This window comes from Aspergillus thermomutatus (genome assembly GCF_002237265.1).
Source record: "Aspergillus thermomutatus strain HMR AF 39 chromosome Unknown NODE_21, whole genome shotgun sequence".
NCBI lineage: Eukaryota > Fungi > Ascomycota > Eurotiomycetes > Eurotiales > Aspergillaceae > Aspergillus > Aspergillus thermomutatus.
Window position 1 is genome coordinate 75,813 of NW_020798069.1, and position 18,195 is coordinate 94,007.

Genomic DNA, 18,195 nt, shown 5'->3' on the forward strand with positions numbered 1-18,195 from the left:
TGTTCCCCCTGAGTCTGGGCTTCAAGCAACAGAAAATCCTTCCTCATCCTTCTCAAAGGCTCGCAGGACCAGAATCCCTGCTTTCAAAAAGAGAAGACCAAAGCAGACAGACTCTCGCGCTGGGAACCACGACCCTAATTCTCAGCTTGACAACGACCATCCGGCTCCTGGCTCCTCGAACCCAAAACCAACGGACGGGAGTATCACTATTCACTCTGCGACACTCGACCTTGGAACATCACAAGATGACTCAGAGAGACTGAATAACACCGAGCCCTCAAAATCCCCTGCTTGCTTAGTTTTGAGAATTCAGGGACCTTCTATTCCAAGTTCTTATTCTCCGCACCAGAGACAAAGTGCAAAACAGGGAGACAAGGAGGCCTCAGGCAGTCACACAACAAGCCAGCGCCGTGAATGGCGACCTAAGAAATTCCATAGCAGAGCACCAGCTTCTACCCACCTCTTGCAACAGTCTCACACTCCACTGAATCGATCGAAATTGAGTCAAGTCATCAACACTGATACAGCTCAGTCGTCACTTCCTTCACAAGGAACTACAAAGATGGGTGAGTAATACCTGCTCCTTATTTCTCATTTTGGCCAAAGATCGAGCTTCAGGAAGCTAACTAGCGGTCAGATCAAGCAGGAGACAGTCCAAAAAAGTCTGACAGCAATGGATCCGACGAAGTCGTCATGCATCGAGGGGCCAATTTCAAAGGCCGCAATCACAGACAGCCTCGAGGCGGAAGCGCACGTCCAAACAGCGATTCCAGAAATAGAGCTCATCCAAGTATGACGCAGCAAATACCGAGACAGAAGCCCAACGAAACACCAAACAGACCTGCTGCGGTGAAAAATCACGTTCCTGAGGACGATGATGGCCCCCAAATCGAAACCCCGTCCAGCGTGCAAAAGATCGCAAAAAAGGCTCCATCTAAAGAGGCACTGGATGAGTTGAAGCGCCTTCAGGAAGAGATTGTTTTGCAAGCCCATCTCAATCGCTACAGAGACCCTGAAAACGACACAGCAAATCCAGAGAGCCTTGCGAAATGCAGGGATGGGCCAGGGACCGATCCAAGATCAGCTGTCTACGAGAGCATCGCAAGGTGTAGGCTTGCAGCCAATCCAAATGAAACTTCTTCGGAACCAAGGTCTCTCCCAGAGGATGAGTTTGAAGGCGACGTTGATGATAGATACTTTGTCGATGACATCAGGTATCGCGTCCAGAAATTTTTCGCTGCGAGATTTGACGCTCAGCGTGAAGCTTATCATAATAGCGTGTCCGTGTATCCGGCCATCGTTGACGGCCAGATCTTTCTTTCACGCTACCCGAGTCCGGAGCATGATAGTCTTCAGACGCAGAAGAGAATTCCATCGAACGATGAGCCCCAGGCTGGTAATCAGGATGATGGTCATACACCAGAGCACCGCTCTAGGGTTAAGTGGGAGGATAGGTGGGAAATGCGTGCTTTTTCTACCCATGAAGGCTTTCTTGATTGGTTTCGTTATTGGCTAGAGATGGAGACAGACGATAACTGCAACCTTGACATCTACCACCAAGCCTTTTTTGACGGAACTGCGCATACGGATGGGATCAGGTCTTTGTTCATTGTTGACTTGGGAGACGTCCCAACTCGTTTGGACATGACTGATGAAGCGACACGTCTCCATCATCATGAAACTGCTGAAGGCTACTGCCACAACCTTGCACTGCATATGAAAGCAGCAGAAGAGGAGGCGAGGATACGCAGAAAACAAGCTCGAGATGCCTTCATAGAAGGTCTGAAGGTCTGCTCCCCAAAAGATCCAAATAGTCCCAGAGCAAACGTCTATCTTCGCTGTGTCGAGGATGGTGATATACCAGGACTTCTCATGATCCTTAATTGGTACGGTCAAAGGTCAAACTTGAGTTCGAGCTTAGGAACGCTCGACGAACAATATGTGCGCCAACGAATTGAGGATAGCAGACGCGCAAGATTGCCATTCATTGTGGCTGCGGAGCGCAGACGGGGACCATCCGACGATGACACTCCAGAGAAAATCCTTGGGTATGCCTTGGCTACGGATTCCCTGGGGCCTCAGACCACCGGTCGATACACAGTGGAGCTAGAAATTTATATCAAGCCTGACCAGAAACGCCGGGGCATCGGAAAATGTCTCTTGGACAAGCTCATCGAAGTATGCGACGCCACTTATGTTCCGAAAAGGGGCTTCTTCTACGATGCCGGCTGTGACGACAAGACTGGCCTTTACCCAGGTGGTTCCCGAACCCTCAAACGTCTCGTCTTCAGCATCAGCTATTCGGTCTCTGAGAGATCCCAGATCAAGTGGCTCATTGACTGGCTTAAAAGGGAGTATCACTTTGAACAGCAAGGCGTGCTCAAGGGAGCTCGAGTCAAATCCGAGCGATTGTAAGTGATCCCTCATTTAATCAATGATCACATGAGTCCTAGACTTACCAAAACGCTCTCATAGCCTTGATGTCAGTTACCTTGTTCGCAAAGCTGGTTACGACGATGGCGATGCCTTTCATGCTTGAAGGAGATAACCTTTCGGGAGTTTGGGTGGGCGTCTTCTCCTTCTCCTGCATATTCAGGTGTCCTTACTTCTCCGTCGTCTCCCTTCGAAGCCTTTTTTCCCTTTGTGTTTCTCGTCTGTTTGGAAAACTAGCAAAGTGAGGAGAACAGTGGTAGTGCAGGAGATTGGGATTTCAATAACTCAAAGCGATGGACATCTCGTTTCTTTTTGCGTCTCACAGTTACATTGCTCTTTTGATACACAAAGACTCATAATCAATTAAAAAATAAAAGGTCTCGTTGGAAGGATTGAAGTTCGTTATGCTTGTTCGATAGCACCTTAGTAAGCCAAGGCTGATAAAACTGGCTTTCAGGAGACAGCCAATCAGAGTTACAGAGAGCAATTTTGCGGCTATTTTCTGCTGTGCTGAAGTCTCTCACCGCCTTCGCAATTTGAACTTTTTTCTTTCCTTTCCGCTCAAGAGAAAATAGATAGAGCCAGTGATCCTGGGAGGAAAAACTGGGATAGTTTGAGTTCCTTACACTAATTTCACTTGATCTATTCATATCTTTACAGTCTAGTACTCGCCCCTTCGCTCTCCGACGGCCACTTGACGGCCGGTCTCCTAAAAGATGGCTCCCAATGCCGCAACAAAAAAGCGGGCTGCCACCCAAGATGAGGACTTCGTGCTCACACTATCAGACGACGAGAACGATGTCCTCGAGAACGGCGTTGAGGAAGGCGACGACAATGCCGAGGAAGTCACTATTTCCAGCTCGAAGAAACGCAAGCGAGAAGCGGCGGAGGCACCGAAGGGCAAGAACAAGAAGCAGAAGCAATTGAAGCAAAGCAAGAAGGGCCAGAGCGCTGCTGGCGCAGTATCTGACGAACAATCTGGCGAAGAAGAGGAGGACGACGCAGTGGATGCTGGGGAGGATGATGGGGCGTTGGACTCGGAGTTCGAGTTCGATGTTGGCGGCAATGCCAATACCGGTGTGATTGAGGGATTTGATGGGTGGGAAGCGCGGAATGGAGACAGGGATGCGGATACTGCCAAGAATGGGGATAAGAAGGCCGTGGATATCGATGATATTATTTCCAGGAGGAAAGCGAAGAAAGAGGCCGAGCTGAAAAGGAAGCAGCAGAAGGAGAAAAAGAGGAGGGAGGAGGAAGGAGAGGAGGAGAGTGAAGATGAAGACGCCGACTCTGATGGCGGTATGTCTGTGGATTTCCAAGACGACGAATTGCTTGCTGCAGATGGGTTTGGTATGGGTGCCGATGGTGTGGACGAGAGCGGCGATGATGCGGAGAACGACTCTAGTGACGGTGGTGATGCGGATGAACAGGACGGCGAGGAGGATGACGATGATGAGGCTGCTTCCGATAACGACTCCGTTGCGACTCCAGTAAACCATCCGGATGACGAAGTAGCTTCTGACAATGAGTCCGAAGCGGAGAGCGAGGTTGACGCCGAGGAAGCAGAGAAGCGCAAGGCTTTCTTCGCGCCTGAAGAAAAGTCTACAGTCGCACCAACTTCAAATCGATCATTCCAGGACTTCAATCTGTCTCGACCCATTCTTCGTGGTCTGGCATCTGTCAATTTCACCACGCCGACTCCCATCCAGCAAAAGACGATCCCCATGGCTCTGCTTGGTAAAGACATCGTGGGTAGTGCCGTTACTGGTTCAGGAAAGACTGCTGCTTTCGTTGTTCCCATTCTTGAGCGTCTGCTGTTCCGCCCTCGCAAAGTCCCCACCAGTCGTGTTGCTATCCTTATGCCCACTCGTGAATTGGCTGTTCAGTGTTACAACGTGGCTACAAAACTGGCTACTCATACTGATGTTACCTTCTGTCAACTTGTCGGTGGTTTCAGTCTTCGCGAGCAGGAGAATATCTTGAAAAAGCGTCCCGATGTGATCATTGCTACTCCTGGTCGTTTTATCGATCACATGCGGAATTCCCCCAGCTTCACTGTCGACACACTGGAGATTTTAGTTCTTGACGAAGCCGATCGAATGTTGGAAGATGGTTTCGCAGATGAACTCAACGAAATCTTGACAACCATTCCCAAGTCGCGGCAAACAATGCTCTTTTCGGCTACAATGACAGACTCCGTCGACAAGCTCATTCGGGTTGGTCTCAACCGTCCAGTTCGCTTGATGGTCGACTCGAAGAAGAATACATCCATGAACCTGACCCAGGAATTCGTGCGGTTACGGCCAGGTAGAGAGGACAAGCGGTTGGGATATCTCCTTTACCTGTGCAACGAGATCTACACTGGACGGGTGATCGTCTTCTTCCGGCAGAAGCGTGAGGCCCATCGGGTTCGCATTGTCTTTGGGCTATTGGGACTCAGAGCCGCGGAGCTTCATGGTAGTATGAGCCAAGAACAGGTATGTCAATCTATGAGCTAAGATAATTACTTGAAATTGGACTAAACAGCAACTCCAGCGTATCAAAAGTGTTGAGAACTTCCGGGAAGGCAAAGTAGCCTTCCTACTTGCTACTGATTTGGCGTCTCGTGGTCTGGATATCAAGGGTGTCGAAACGGTCATCAACTACGAAGCGCCTCAGAGCCACGAGATCTACCTGCATCGTGTTGGTCGAACAGCCCGTGCGGGCCGCTCCGGTCGCGCATGCACCATTGCAGCCGACCCAGACCGCAAGATTGTCAAGTCGGCCGTGAAGGCCGGCAAAGCGCAAGGGGCTAAGATCGTCAGCCGCGTCGTTGACCCAGCTGTTGCGGATGAATGGGCCGCTAAGGCCAAGGGCTTGGAAGATGAGATCGAGGAGGTGTTACAGGAGGAGAAGTTGGAGAAAAAGATGGCACAGGCAGAGATGCAGGTGACCAAGGGAGAGAATATGATCAAGCACGAAGCCGAGATTATGTCGCGGCCGAAGCGCACATGGTTCGAGACTGAGCGCGACAAGCGCGCGGCGCGCAAATTGGGGGCTACCGAGCTCAACGGGCCATCTAAGAAGGATAAAGTAAAGCTGAGCAACAAGGATAGGAAACGGCTTGACGACGCACGCCAGCGACACGAAGGAAATATCGGTTGGAAGAAGGGCAAGGCGGATCGAGAGGCTCCCAAGCAGGGGAAGAACAAGGGGGATAAGAACAAAAGTGACAAGAAGAATAAGAACAAGATGAGGGGAAGGAAATGAGGAGGGGACTACATCAACTGCGTATAGAATCGCATCAGAATCTAATATAGGTTGTGAATATCTCTTCAAGGCCTTTGGTATACCAGTCTTTTCCAGAGAGCGGTCCTATTCTGATAACCACTCATCTACATCCGGGCCCCTCCCAAATTCGAAAACTGTGTCTTCAGTTAAAATCGAAATGACTCAAATTGAAGCTATTCCAGTTGTCTATCGTAGGGCGTCGTTCCTTGGCCGCAAGAAGCCCCCCGAGTTCCAGTCAACGGCTAGTGGCGGTTAACAGCGGGGGAATCATGGGTCTCATGGTTTGAGGTCCCTATAATGGTCTCCGATCATCGGCCCCCCGCATTGAGTAGAATAAGTTTCAGCTCACTGCACCAACAAGCATCAGGAGAGATAGAATGGCTGAAAAGAATTTACAATCAGGATGAAAATCACATTCGATCCGCCTGAGGAGCTCAGAATCTTAAGTTACCAACACTTTCAAAACACACTTGCGACAAATTGACACGCCAAGTTCAGTCGCCTCTGGACTTTTATATACCTCAGGTATCCACTTTGTGAGGCATCTCACGCCCCTGACCAATCAGAGCCACCAATTAAGGTCCCCCGCCGTCCGCTGTCGGCGAATCGACGAAAAAATATGTGAAAGAGGCGACAGAGCGTCATGACCTATTGAAAGATGGAGATACTACTAGGTACTGACTCACTCGTCCTCAAACTCGTCATCCACCTTTCTCCCTTTACTTAAATATCATTCTCTCATCGTAAACTTTTCATTTTGGTGTCATACAGACACCTTTTATCTGCCAATTGTCTGGTCATCCCTTTCCTCCCGACCACAATATCCTCAAGTGACTTTCTCTACCTTCTCCCACCCCGCTGCGGATACCGCACGATACCGCCAACATGCCTATGTATGTTTTCTTCCCCTGAATCTCTGTTTACTCCAACTCACTCAAATGACGATTCACATTCAAGCTTCTTTTATTGACTCGTTATGATAGGCTTAAAGATCCCTCGAAAAAATACAAGCCCTTCAAGCCTCTCCGTCTCTCTAACCGCCAATGGCCCGATAAGGTTATCGACAAGCCGCCCCGCTGGCTGGCTACTGATCTGAGAGATGGCAACCAGAGTCTGCCCGATCCGATGGTGAGGACCTCGTTCAATGTCTTTTATTTGATGCCTCTGACGTATAGGTGTATATAGGACGGTGATCAGAAGTTCCGGTTCTTCAAGATGCTCGTCGACATCGGTTACAAGGAAATCGAAGTATCATTCCCCTCGGCATCGCAAACGGACTTTGATTTCACTCGACGCCTGGTAGAGACACCTGGCGTCGTTCCCGATGATGTCTGGCTTCAGGTTCTGTCTCCTTGCAGAGAAGAACTCATCCGTCGCACTGTCGATTCCCTCAAAGGCGCAAAGAAGGCTATCTTGCACATCTACCTGGCTACCAGCCCGTGTTTCCGCCGAATAGTTTTCGGCACCACCCGCGAACAGAGTCTTGAGATTGCCGTAAGATGCGCCAAGTACGCCCGCTCGATCACCAAGGACGACCCAGAGATGGCTGGTACCCAGTGGCAGTTCGAGTTCTCTCCCGAAACTTTCTCCGACACCGAGCCTGAGTTCGCAGTCCAGATTTGCGAGGCCGTCAAGGCTGCTTGGGGCCCTACCGAAGAAAACCCCATAATCTTCAATCTGCCAGCAACAGTGGAGATGTCAACGCCAAACGTATTCGCAGACCAGGTTGAGTATTTCTCTCGCAACATGACGGAGAGAGAGAAGTTCGTTGTCTCTGTCCACCCCCACAACGACCGTGGCTGTGCTGTCGCAGCCGCCGAGCTGGCTCAGATGGCTGGTGCTCAGCGTGTCGAAGGTACTCTTTTCGGAAATGGCGAGAGAACTGGTAACGTCGATCTGGTCACTCTTGCCCTCAATCTCTACACACAAGGTGTCAGCCCTCAAGTCGACTTCTCGGATATCAACTCCATCATCAAGGTGGTGGAAGAGAGCAACAAGATCCCAGTAAATGAAAGATGGCCCTACGGTGGTCAGCTGGTTGTCTGCGCGTTCAGCGGCAGTCACCAAGACGCTATCAAGAAGGGATTCAAGCTGCGTGAAGGTGCCAATGCCACCGACGACGACGAGTGGGTCATCCCGTATCTCCCTCTGGATCCTCAGGACATCGGACGGAACTACGAGGCTGTCATCCGTGTCAACTCCCAGAGCGGCAAGGGTGGTGCCGCCTGGGTCATCCTGCGCAGTCTGGAGCTGGATCTCCCGCGTGCTCTGCAAGTCGAATTCAGCAAGATCGTTCAGAAGCAGACCGAAGCCGTCAACCGGGAGCTGCGGCCCAAGGAAATCGTCGAGCTCTTCGAGGAAGCGTACCACCTCAAGTCGAACCCTCGCTTCAACCTGGTCGACTACAACATCACAACAGACCGGTCACAGTCGCCAGCGCCCCCGGAGCCGGGCAAGGCCCTCAACACCAAGAACCTCAAGCGTCGCTTCACCGGTATCGTCGAGATCGACAGCATTCAACACGCTATCACTGGCGTTGGCCCCGGTGCCATCTCGTCTCTGGCGAATGCTCTGTCGAGTCTTGGTATCGACCTCGATGTCGTCGACTACAAGGAGCACTCGATCGGTCTCGGTAGAGACGTGAAGGCCGCCACTTACATCCAGTGCACTGCGGCCGGCAGCAAAGAGCAAGTCTGGGGTGTCGGTATCCACCAGGACGTGGTACAAGCCAGTTTGATCGCTCTCCTCAGCGCTGCTTCCTCGGTACGTTTCCCCGTCAACCTTTTTCTCCCCTCAAGGTTCCAATCATCTCTTAACATTTTGCGCATACAGTTCCTGACAAGCCGTGCCGGCTCCCCCGCCCCATTCCGCCCTCAACGCTCCAACACTCTCACAGACGAGGATCTGCAAGCCCTCGAGCAGCTCGGCAGCTCCAACGTGGCGGCCATCACAGCCGCGAAGCTCACAACCAACGGCAGTGCCAAGCGCAAGGTTGACCTGGACGCGCTGACCGCCAAGGCAAACAGCCAGTAATCCGTATGTGTTCTACGTATGCTCGAAACTTATTTCCGTTTTGATCGGTGGTGTCTATATCTTAAAAAAGGTGGCGAGTAGCGAAGGGAAGAACCAGCGGCTAAAAGCAAGGATAACGAAAGCATAATCTTTTGTACAGAAAATGAACATAATATTACTCTGATTTGGTTCTGGTGTCGATAACCAGTTTTAAGGCCTGTCTGGATGCCCTCCGTACGTCAAGGAAATCCGAAATCGGTGTTGGTAATTCAGCATGTACAGCAACTCGTCGTTATGGAGCATTTTACTCTTATTATATGTAAGCGCGATGTTCTTCGGCTGGAACACTATATGGAATATGTACAGCGCGGCATGTATGTCAACTGTAGACAGACACAAGCAATGCAAGGCAAGCGTGGTCTATATCTATCGAGAATCCGTGCACGGGCAAAGCGAGCAACAATATTTTGGCATAACGACGCGCATATGGGTGGGTATGTATGTACAAAACATGACATATCGTTCATCATGACAGTTGGGTTGGGGAGGAATGCAGAATATCAAAATCGTCTTCACATGTTAAGGATCAGAAACTGTAAAGCGGCAAAGGTGATGATCAGAGTCAAGAACATGCAAGGCAGGGGGCAATGCAAAATACTGGACGATAGGTCAGCATAAATACAAAATGACATAGGTAACAGGTCGCTGTCTCGGAGGGAAAAGGTGGGTAATAATCAATCAGGAAATCCGGCGGGGCGGGGCAGATATTCACTGATTGACGTCGAAAATGTCACGCCAATTTCAGTATCTGTAACCGCTTTCATTATGGCGGTTTCTCATAGCATCGCTCGGAGTCTGATTGACGGCGCTTTGACCGTATGCGTCATCAGCCCCAAGCGCAGACTGATACATCAGTGCTTCCTGTGGCCAGTCTCCCATTTTGTCTTCTGGGATGTGGTCCTGGGAATTGGGTCGGCTGGATGATGGGGCGGTGCCAATTGGGAGGCTGCTGGTTCTCGGCGGCTGTTGGGCGGGAATTGAGCCCAGTCCACGGACATCGCGGTAGGGGAGAGTCTCACTGACAGCTCCTGCACCGGTGTGTGCACCCACGGGAGCAGAGCTCGTCGAATTGGCGAAATCGCCGAAATTGAAACCAAGGTCAGGGTGACCAATGCTTGCCGAGAGACTTTCATTGTTTGAAGACCGCGTGGGTGGGACAGGTTCCGCTATCTGAGGAAGAGACGGCTGCACGTCTGGAAGCGTTGGCGCATGCATTTCAGCTCCTTCCCCTTCATGTATGCCATGGTAAAGCGGCATTGATGCTTCAGGCTGCTCCACAAGCACCGGGGCTGGAGAACGAGGAACAGTAGCTGAATCAGCGTCCGGTACGAGAGTGGACCGACGCAGGCTGTTGCCCATGATGCTACCGGGTTTCGAGCCTTTACTGGAACGATGTTGAGGAGCTTCTGTGAAGAGGCTTATTGGTCCCTCCATATCACGAATACTGAATTGCGCAATCGTACGCAATTTGCGGGTTACCCATGATGCCAACACCTTTCCTCTCTGCTTCTCGCCCAAACGAGATCGAGGGAAGTCTCCATGAGGCACGAACGCCACAATGTCAGCTATGACTTGATGCTCACCGAGGATGGCATCCACGATCACGGGGACAAGGGATGCCAAATATGCTTTCCTTGTCACCTCGACAACAACCACTATCAAACCACCGGCCTGGAAGACGCAACTAAATCGCGAGTGTTAGCAAGAGACCCTTTGAATAGCATGGTGAAGACACTTGATCGCTTACCATCCCCCAGGCACGATGTTGCGATGACACTTCTCCACAGAGTTCTCGATGTCCATAGGGAAATGATTCAATCCATTGACCTCGAAGGTTTCGCCAATTCCGCCAAGGACAAAGAGCACCTGCATCTCGACAGATTGACCGGAAGGACCAATGGGCCGAGTGACGGTGTGAAGGAAACCCAGATCACCGGTGCGCACGTAGGCAACGTTAGGATCTCCGTCCACAATCCGGCCGTTGAATCGCTCATTGTCGAACTCATTCCTGGATCCATAAAACGCCTTGGCACAGGCATCTGACTGAATCCAGATCTCGCCATATTCGCCAACGTGAGACAAGGTACAGGTCTCCGGATTCACAATAGCTACTTGTGTGTTTACCGGAACCATTCCTGAATCCTGGACAAGAAGCGCCGTCGGATCCGTGTCCCCATCGACGGGACAAACAAGCCCTTGGCGGAGAGAGCGAAGGTCAAGCCACAGTTCAATCGGTTCAATACACATATATGATCGAGTGACGACCATAGGGTTGAGCACGTGCGAGTATACTATGTTGATTGCGGTGCGGTCCAAACTCGCGGATGCGAAATGAAGGCGCACCTTTTGGTCTGTCAAGGCATGAGATTGAGAACAGTTTGGACGGGGAGAAGGGCCGCGGAGCTTACAGATATCAGTTCGTGGCCGACCATCAGCGGAGATCATCAAGTTCTTCATCTCTTGAAGCTGGAAACCCTTCGCAGGCATGACGCTCATAGCGTAGTCCAGCATCTGGCTAGTGGCATATGTATCCTTAATCTTGTAACGAGACAGGGCGACGAACAATGTCATGGGGTTTTGCGCAAAATCAACAGGAGACACAAGATAGGTTGGAGCTCCTAATGACCAGTTAATATGGAATGACTTTGCAGCCATACTTGCGCATTCTCTTACCAACGTAGATGCCCATCAAGACCGTATGAAGGAACCCAAGACCTAATGTGCTGCGAACACTGCCTAGGACTGGCCTCGAGCTAGTCATCTGGCATGTCTCTTTCTGAACTTTACACATGCCTAAGATGGTGTCGTGGCCAATTTGTACGGAGATTCTCCTCTGATCCGGTGTCCAATAAGTCCAAATTAGAGCCGGCTGGTCTGCTTGTAACCAAGTTTCTTTGACAGTCAAGCCAAGATCTCGGCAGCCGTGAGATTGTTTCGATGGTTTGCTGGTGTTGTAGATAGCAGGCACACCGATCCTGAGGACCTGCGCAGACTGTTTGATATGCTGAGAAACAATTTTTTGTCTCATGACATGGTCAACATCGCTATTGACGATGATTGCTTTGACTTTGAAATCATTGATCACATGGAGAAATGCAGGGGCGTCTTCTGCTAGCCGATTCTGGTCAATTGGAGCGATAGGAATGACAACGACACCAAGACAGAAGCAGGCATGCACGGCGTAGACGTAATCCTCCGAGTGTGTGTACATCAGGATAAGATGATCTCCAGGTCGAACTTTGACCTTGTTTTTCAAGTACATTGCTACAGCAGCGACTTTCAAGTCAAATTTCTTCCAGGTGATACCTTTTCCTTCTTTCCCACGGCCGTCAATTGAGCAGTAAGCCAGCTCCTCTGCCTGGCGAGAGACACGCCATTGGAGAAGGTCCACAATCGTGGCGAAGTTGTTCAAAGGCGTGGAGGTGCGATCATCCATCACGACATCGCGGTAGTCCACACCCGAGTACTGCTTTTCTTGCATGGCAAGCATCTCTTGCCGTGCCGCTGAAGCCAAGGGAGACCATATTCCCCCAACAGGGTCGACACCAACTGGCAGGTTCATGACCGATCGTTCAATACCGAACTTCACATGCACACAGGGCAGAGTTCCGGCATCGAATTCCCTGCGACAGAGCATATTACCAATCTCCCGGCGTCCATTCTTAGTCACACGGGGAAGTGTGTTCGGAGCCGTGAGAAGCACACAATAGACCCGCAAGTGATGCTCTTGATATAAGACTTCCATACATCTTTCCGCCAGAGATTCGAGTAGCACAGAATCCAGTTGCCGAGGTGGACCACCCGAAGTCGTTGGCGCGGTCGAAGCCGCATATGATTCTAAGACCACGATCGGAAGATGTTCGTCATTGACAAACACATCAAAGGCAGTGCAATCATGTATCTTGGGCAAGTTCTTGAGAATACTGACAATCAGGTGTTGGACGAAGAAGTAGCGATGTTCAACAATCTCCTGCCCATGCTCGACCCATTCTACCTTCTGTCGAAGGCGGTCTTCGTAGAGGCCTAGTACAAAAAGTTTCCCCTCAATCACACAGCCAAGGAGGCCAGTTCGTAGAAATTCTGGCTCTACCAGCACTGGGGTAGGATTGCTCTCTTCAAACTTATAGGGCCGTGCGTGGAAGATTGCTTCCGTATGCTTGGGCAATGCCCAGAAACCACCAGAAAGAGACGGTGAGTCGACCCATATCTCACCGATCACGTTGGGGGTGCATAACAAATTGGTCTCCGGGTCAACAACGGCAAGGGTTGCATCAGGAATCGGGTAGCCGAAGGAGCCAACTCGCACAGCATGTGGCATGGTTGCTGCGTACTTCCGAGCATCCTCGCCCATGGCCAAAACCACAACCTCATTGCTTTTCAAGGCCTCTTTGTCAAGGAGGACCTCGCCCAGCTCATTCTTGTTCTGCTCTTTTGGAGCGGGAGCAGGCGCGCCGCCACCCAGAAGGCTGCTACCGAAACCACTGTTGTTTTCGGATTTTTCAGATTTTCTTTCCTCTTTTTTGGCTTCTGAACGCTCGGCCGGATCCATCTCGTGAGTCAGAGGGCAACCCAAACGCTCTTCTCCTCCCAACCAGTCCCGAACACTGATTACCATACCGCCATGTTCAGGCAAACATAGCATTGGGGCGACAATTTCCCGAGCTCGCGGGTTTCTCATGGGCCGCAGCCATCTGTCAGCGAGAATTTCATGAAACTCAGCGTCGACAGTCAAAGTGTCAATGAGACAAAGCTTCACATTTTCAAAGTTAGGCTCAGAGTTTTTCTTGAAGTGACGCGTGGCCATCGGGTCTTGCTGGTAGTTGTACGCCGTAATCTTAAGCCCAGGATAATCCGCAGCCATGAGCGTGGCTCGATACTTAGTGACTAAATGAGCGTACAAGCCTGGAGTTTCGACCGCTCGATCCTCAAGCCAAACGGTAGTATGGCCACCATACACGGTAAGAAGCACACCTAGAATCATACCTATGCCTTGTCTTGGATCGAGGTAGCTGATCAGGGTCTCTCCATGCGGCCGGACACTTCTACCTGAGCCAGGAACAGTTGCGATTATAGCACTAAAACAAGCCATTTGATGCATGATTGTCCGGTGGCTCATGACCACACCGCGCATGTCCCCAGTAGGAGCCCGTGAGAACTCAATGTAGGCCAAGTCAGGAACCACAAGGGCCGGAATATCATCTTTTCTCTTTGGGTGGTAGCTTCCGAACTCATTGGTCTTCCACCATTCTACCCCCCTGGGCCAGTTCAGCTTCTGCATCGTAATATCTCTTTGGAAACTCTTGAGGTTGTTCTCAGTTGTTAAAGCAAGATGCGCTTGGGTGGAGGTGAGGACCAGATTGAGGCTCTGGTAGTCATCGAGATTATTGATGGGTACCGCAACGACCCCAGCAATGAAGCATCCCATAAGGGCGACGGCAAACTCGATAATCTCTGAATCACGATAAATCAGAGCCACGCGGTCGCCACGGTACAAATTACTCTTATCACGGATGACTTGCGCAACTTTTTCCGCGCGACTGGCAAGTTTCTCCCAGGTGATGGAAGCAATTTCCTTGCCTTTCTGGTCTAGAACCCAGTATGCGGGCTGCTTAGGATGTATTCGAGCGCGATGCCGAAGAACTGCAGGGATGTTGTCGAAATTGGACATTAGAGTGTTCTTGTCGTGCGGATCGTGTACCGCAAAAGGTATATCGCGAGGCTCGAGGGGAAGCAGGTGCTTGATAGCCGCCCCGTGAGGTAGTTCGGAGGCAGGAATTAACGGTGGCGCCATATTTGCCGTTGGAGAGAACGTGTCCGATTGAGAGTAGCGATGAAACCCACCGCCATAGCTATCTCTATAATCACCCTGCTGCTGACCCGCAAAGTCAGAGAAGTATGCTTGCTGGGAATCGAGCATCGTCGACTGTCGCGTGACCGGGCCGGGTGTCATGTCGTAAGCTCCAGCGGATTCATCCAGATACTCGGAAGCACCAGGGTTAAAGGCATAGTTCTGGCTCAAAAGTGTTGCGGTTCGGGAGTCCTCCTGCGCGATTGGAGGCGCCTGCGGCTTCGGGAGGAAAAGCGAATCGTATGAAGCAGAGGAGGGGATACGCTCGGGGGGCTGTAATGCCAGACTATCTCTATTGTATTGAAACGCACTGTCGTCTTGGATAGAGCCCTGTGTGCCCATGCTCACTCGCCGGTCGTATCCGAAGCTTCCGTTACCAGGCATGTTATTCTGCGCAAAGGATTGCAAAGAAGCATTTCGGGTCGCGGAATCCGCCGTAGGGGGGCGAACACTGAGTATGGCCGGTGGAGCATTGTTTGAGCTGCTAATTGGCGATGACGGACTTTCTGAAGACACGTTGATCTCAAGCGGCTTGTTTGGACCGAGGAATTGCGAAAGGAGTAGCGTGCGCCGTTTCTGGTAACTTTAGGAGAGTTAGTCCTCCGTGTAAGGATCAGACAATGACAGTCCTTATTGTACTTGACTGTCAACGCATTCATCCGCTGAGAATCGCTTACCCTTTCTCCGTGATGTCCCCCTCCTAATCACCATTTAGCGCATTAACCAAAAATAATGATACGATAAACTCAATCTGGAACCATTTCCATGATTGGGGAAACAAAATGATATCGATTTCATACCTCGAGTTCTCTATCGAGCTCCCGCAAAGCGGCCTGAAACTCGGGATTCTCCTCCGCCATGGTCACAGAAGCGCTTGGTAAGAATAGATTACAACGTCTCTCATTCGAGTGCGCATACGACAAGATGCGGGATGTCGTTCATATCTTCTTCACGAAGCAGTCAAGTTTCCAACGCGAGGGGCCAAGGTGAGATTGATTGGAGTTCTTTTCACCTGATCTTATACTTGCAATGATGATGATGTTGATGATGATGCAGCAGTACGTAGGAGTAGTTGTAGGCAGGTAGCATCAACTTGGCGTTTCTCTCCTGTTCCCCTTCTCCGCGCTTTGGTTAGCCACAACGTCACCTGCCGTGGGTGCTAGGGCCAAGCACACACAAAACATTAGCCAATGATGGGGCTTCCTGATGTGCACCGCCACAAATGAGAGGGGAATTCTCCCCGTTCTTGAAATGCTTAGATGTGGTGCGTGAGCAGCGTGACTGGATGTAGATCACGAACAATGATTCAGCCATTGGTGTATCGTGCCTGCGTATACTCGTTGTCGATGTTCAATTTCTACCAATCCTGGTGGCAAGTTTTCACCAGTATCCTCCCTCGTCTTCCCCGGTCCTCGAATGAACAAACTACATAGGCAAGGTACAGCGAGGAATGTACCTTCGGCATACTGACTGACTTGATTGACGCATCAATATCATCGAAGATAATGGCAGAATAGGGCATTATGATGGATCCCAGTTGCAGTGATTGTCTCCATACTCTACACCGATGATGAATGTTGAACAAAAGGGCTGAAAGCCGAATAAGATGATCAACAGCCCAGTTCTCCATGACCAAGATTATCTTACCAGTTGAAGAGGATTAGAGTATCACTCGCTCAGTTGCGATGAAGAGACACCCTAGTCATGCAATATCAACATCGAAGAAGTTGGAAGACCATATAGATGGATATTGCATGACAGCCCAGTACTTGGTTGTACTCAAACTACAACTAGTCCTAATATAGATTAAAGCGGCGGGAGCGCCTAAAACAATTATCACATGACCCCAGCGGGATGATTGGCGCCGGCCCTGCCCTAACCCACCCACAGTGTTAAGCGAGGCGCACCTCGATTTTCCCTGTGTCGAGCGAACCTTTTCAGCCGACCGACTGCTATCGACGACATTGAAGGCTCACCCACGACACCGTCCGTCACCTTCACGAATCCCTCCCTCGACAACAGGTGCATACGGCGTCACAATGTCTGATCACGGGGAAGTCGAGGTCGAAAACCCCTCTGGGGCTTTCCAGGCTCTGCCTAAGGACGCTCTTGCCGAGATGGGCACCGTCAAGCTGTTCAACAAGTGGAGCTACGAGGATGTTGAGATCCGGGATATCTCTTTGACGTAGGTTTTTGATTCCAAAACCCCTGCGACTCAGACGTGCTGCGAGAGGAAATCGTTTTTGGTCGGGTTCAGTCCAATTTCGCTGGGAGACATTCGACTCGTACAAAAATGGAAATATCCGCGCACACAATCGGGAATATGTGCCTTGGACAGCATTGGGGTTGACAGACGCAAATTTGCTGACTCGGCTTCACAAATACAGCGACTACATCCAGATTCGCAACCCCGTCTACATCCCTCACACTGCCGGTCGTTATGCCGCTAAGCGTTTCCGCAAGGCTCAGTGCCCCATCATTGAGCGCCTGACCAACTCTCTCATGATGAACGGTCGCAACAACGGCAAGAAGCTCATGGCTGTCCGCATCGTTGCCCACGCTTTCGAGATCGTACGTGCAATCTTCCGCCCGAACCTGAAGTTCAGCCAGACCATTGAGTCTACCGAGTTTGCCAGGAATAAATTACTGATACTTCGTCTTTCCTTTCATAGATCCACATCATGACCGACCAGAACCCCCTCCAGGTCGCTGTTGACGCTATTGTCAACTGCGGTCCTCGTGAAGACAGCACTCGTATCGGTTCCGCTGGTACCGTCCGTCGTCAGGCCGTCGATGTTTCTCCTCTCCGCCGTGTCAACCAGGCCATCGCTCTCCTGACCATCGGTGCTCGTGAGGCCTCTTTCCGTAACATCAAGAGCATTGCCGAGTGCCTTGCTGAAGAGCTCATCAACGCTGCCAAGGGAAGCTCCAACTCTTACGCCATCAAGAAGAAGGACGAGCTCGAGCGTGTTGCCAAGAGCAACCGGTAAAGGGGTAATGATTGGGCGTGTTCTCCGTTTGTTCCTGGTTTTATGTTTACTGGAGTGGACGGGGTTTCATTAAGGATTCAGTCGAATTGCATGAAACTGCGCGACTGTACATACCTCAAGACAGTCACGGAGGGAGTGAGATCCAAAAAAATCAATGAAATCGGACGGCTTTCTTCTTTAGTAGTTGGAGTGCGATTAGAAGACTATCATGCATAATAGGTTGATTCCCCTTTTTCTTCGTTAGAAACCACATCTCTAGTCTAATTGTTCCTGACTCCACCGGTGATTAGTACTCATCAGAGGAGAAACTGGCGAGCGATACTTTCACTTGTCGACTAGATCCACAATCAAGAGTTGATTATTGACATTTAATTCATGAGTACTCATGTCTTCTCACTGCACAGAAGTAATTAAGGCTGTAGGTACTTCGTAGGAGTTAATGCCTAGGCTGCGTTGCGGAGGCCACCGCTTATCGATACGCCAGTCCAGGAGGAAGAAAAAAAGTTCGGAGCTTTCGACTTATCGACAACCCAACCACCACCACCGCTTCCTAACCTGCAACGCTCGAATTATCGGGCAATA

At 50.7% G+C, this 18,195-nt stretch overlaps 5 protein-coding genes across 5 annotated transcripts; 4 read left to right on the plus strand and 1 right to left on the minus strand.

The window, feature by feature from the left end:
* Positions 1–792: 792 nt before the first annotated feature.
* On the plus strand, positions 793–2,415 carry CDV56_107301 (GNAT family N-acetyltransferase; the record flags this gene model as incomplete). The annotated part of the gene is made up of 1 exon (XM_026760920.1): positions 793–2,415. The coding sequence occupies one exon, from the start codon at positions 793–795 to the stop codon at positions 2,413–2,415; it is 1,623 nt and encodes a 540-aa protein (XP_026617547.1).
* Positions 2,416–3,149: 734 nt separating this feature from the next.
* Positions 3,150–5,682, plus strand: drs1 (putative ATP-dependent RNA helicase DRS1; the record flags this gene model as incomplete). The annotated part of the gene is made up of 2 exons (XM_026761033.1): positions 3,150–4,910; positions 4,969–5,682. 2 exons carry the CDS (start codon positions 3,150–3,152, stop codon positions 5,680–5,682), a joined length of 2,475 nt encoding a protein of 824 aa, XP_026617548.1.
* A 906-nt stretch (positions 5,683–6,588) lies between these two features.
* Positions 6,589–8,736, plus strand: CDV56_107564 (2-isopropylmalate synthase; the record flags this gene model as incomplete). The annotated part of the gene is made up of 3 exons (XM_026761183.1): positions 6,589–6,596; positions 6,687–6,831; positions 6,889–8,736. The coding sequence occupies 3 exons, from the start codon at positions 6,589–6,591 to the stop codon at positions 8,734–8,736; spliced, it is 2,001 nt and encodes a 666-aa protein (XP_026617549.1).
* Positions 8,737–9,516: 780 nt separating this feature from the next.
* CDV56_107687 (putative AMP binding domain protein) lies at positions 9,517–15,483 on the minus strand (the record flags this gene model as incomplete). Its single annotated transcript, XM_026761306.1, has 6 exons — positions 9,517–10,459; positions 10,523–11,126; positions 11,184–11,393; positions 11,449–15,206; positions 15,301–15,323; positions 15,424–15,483. 6 exons carry the CDS (start codon positions 15,481–15,483, stop codon positions 9,517–9,519), a joined length of 5,598 nt encoding a protein of 1,865 aa, XP_026617550.1.
* Positions 15,484–16,662: 1,179 nt separating this feature from the next.
* On the plus strand, positions 16,663–17,613 carry RPS5 (40S ribosomal protein uS7; the record flags this gene model as incomplete). The annotated part of the gene is made up of 3 exons (XM_026761552.1): positions 16,663–16,808; positions 17,011–17,194; positions 17,296–17,613. The coding sequence occupies 3 exons, from the start codon at positions 16,663–16,665 to the stop codon at positions 17,611–17,613; spliced, it is 648 nt and encodes a 215-aa protein (XP_026617551.1).
* Positions 17,614–18,195: the final 582 nt, after the last annotated feature.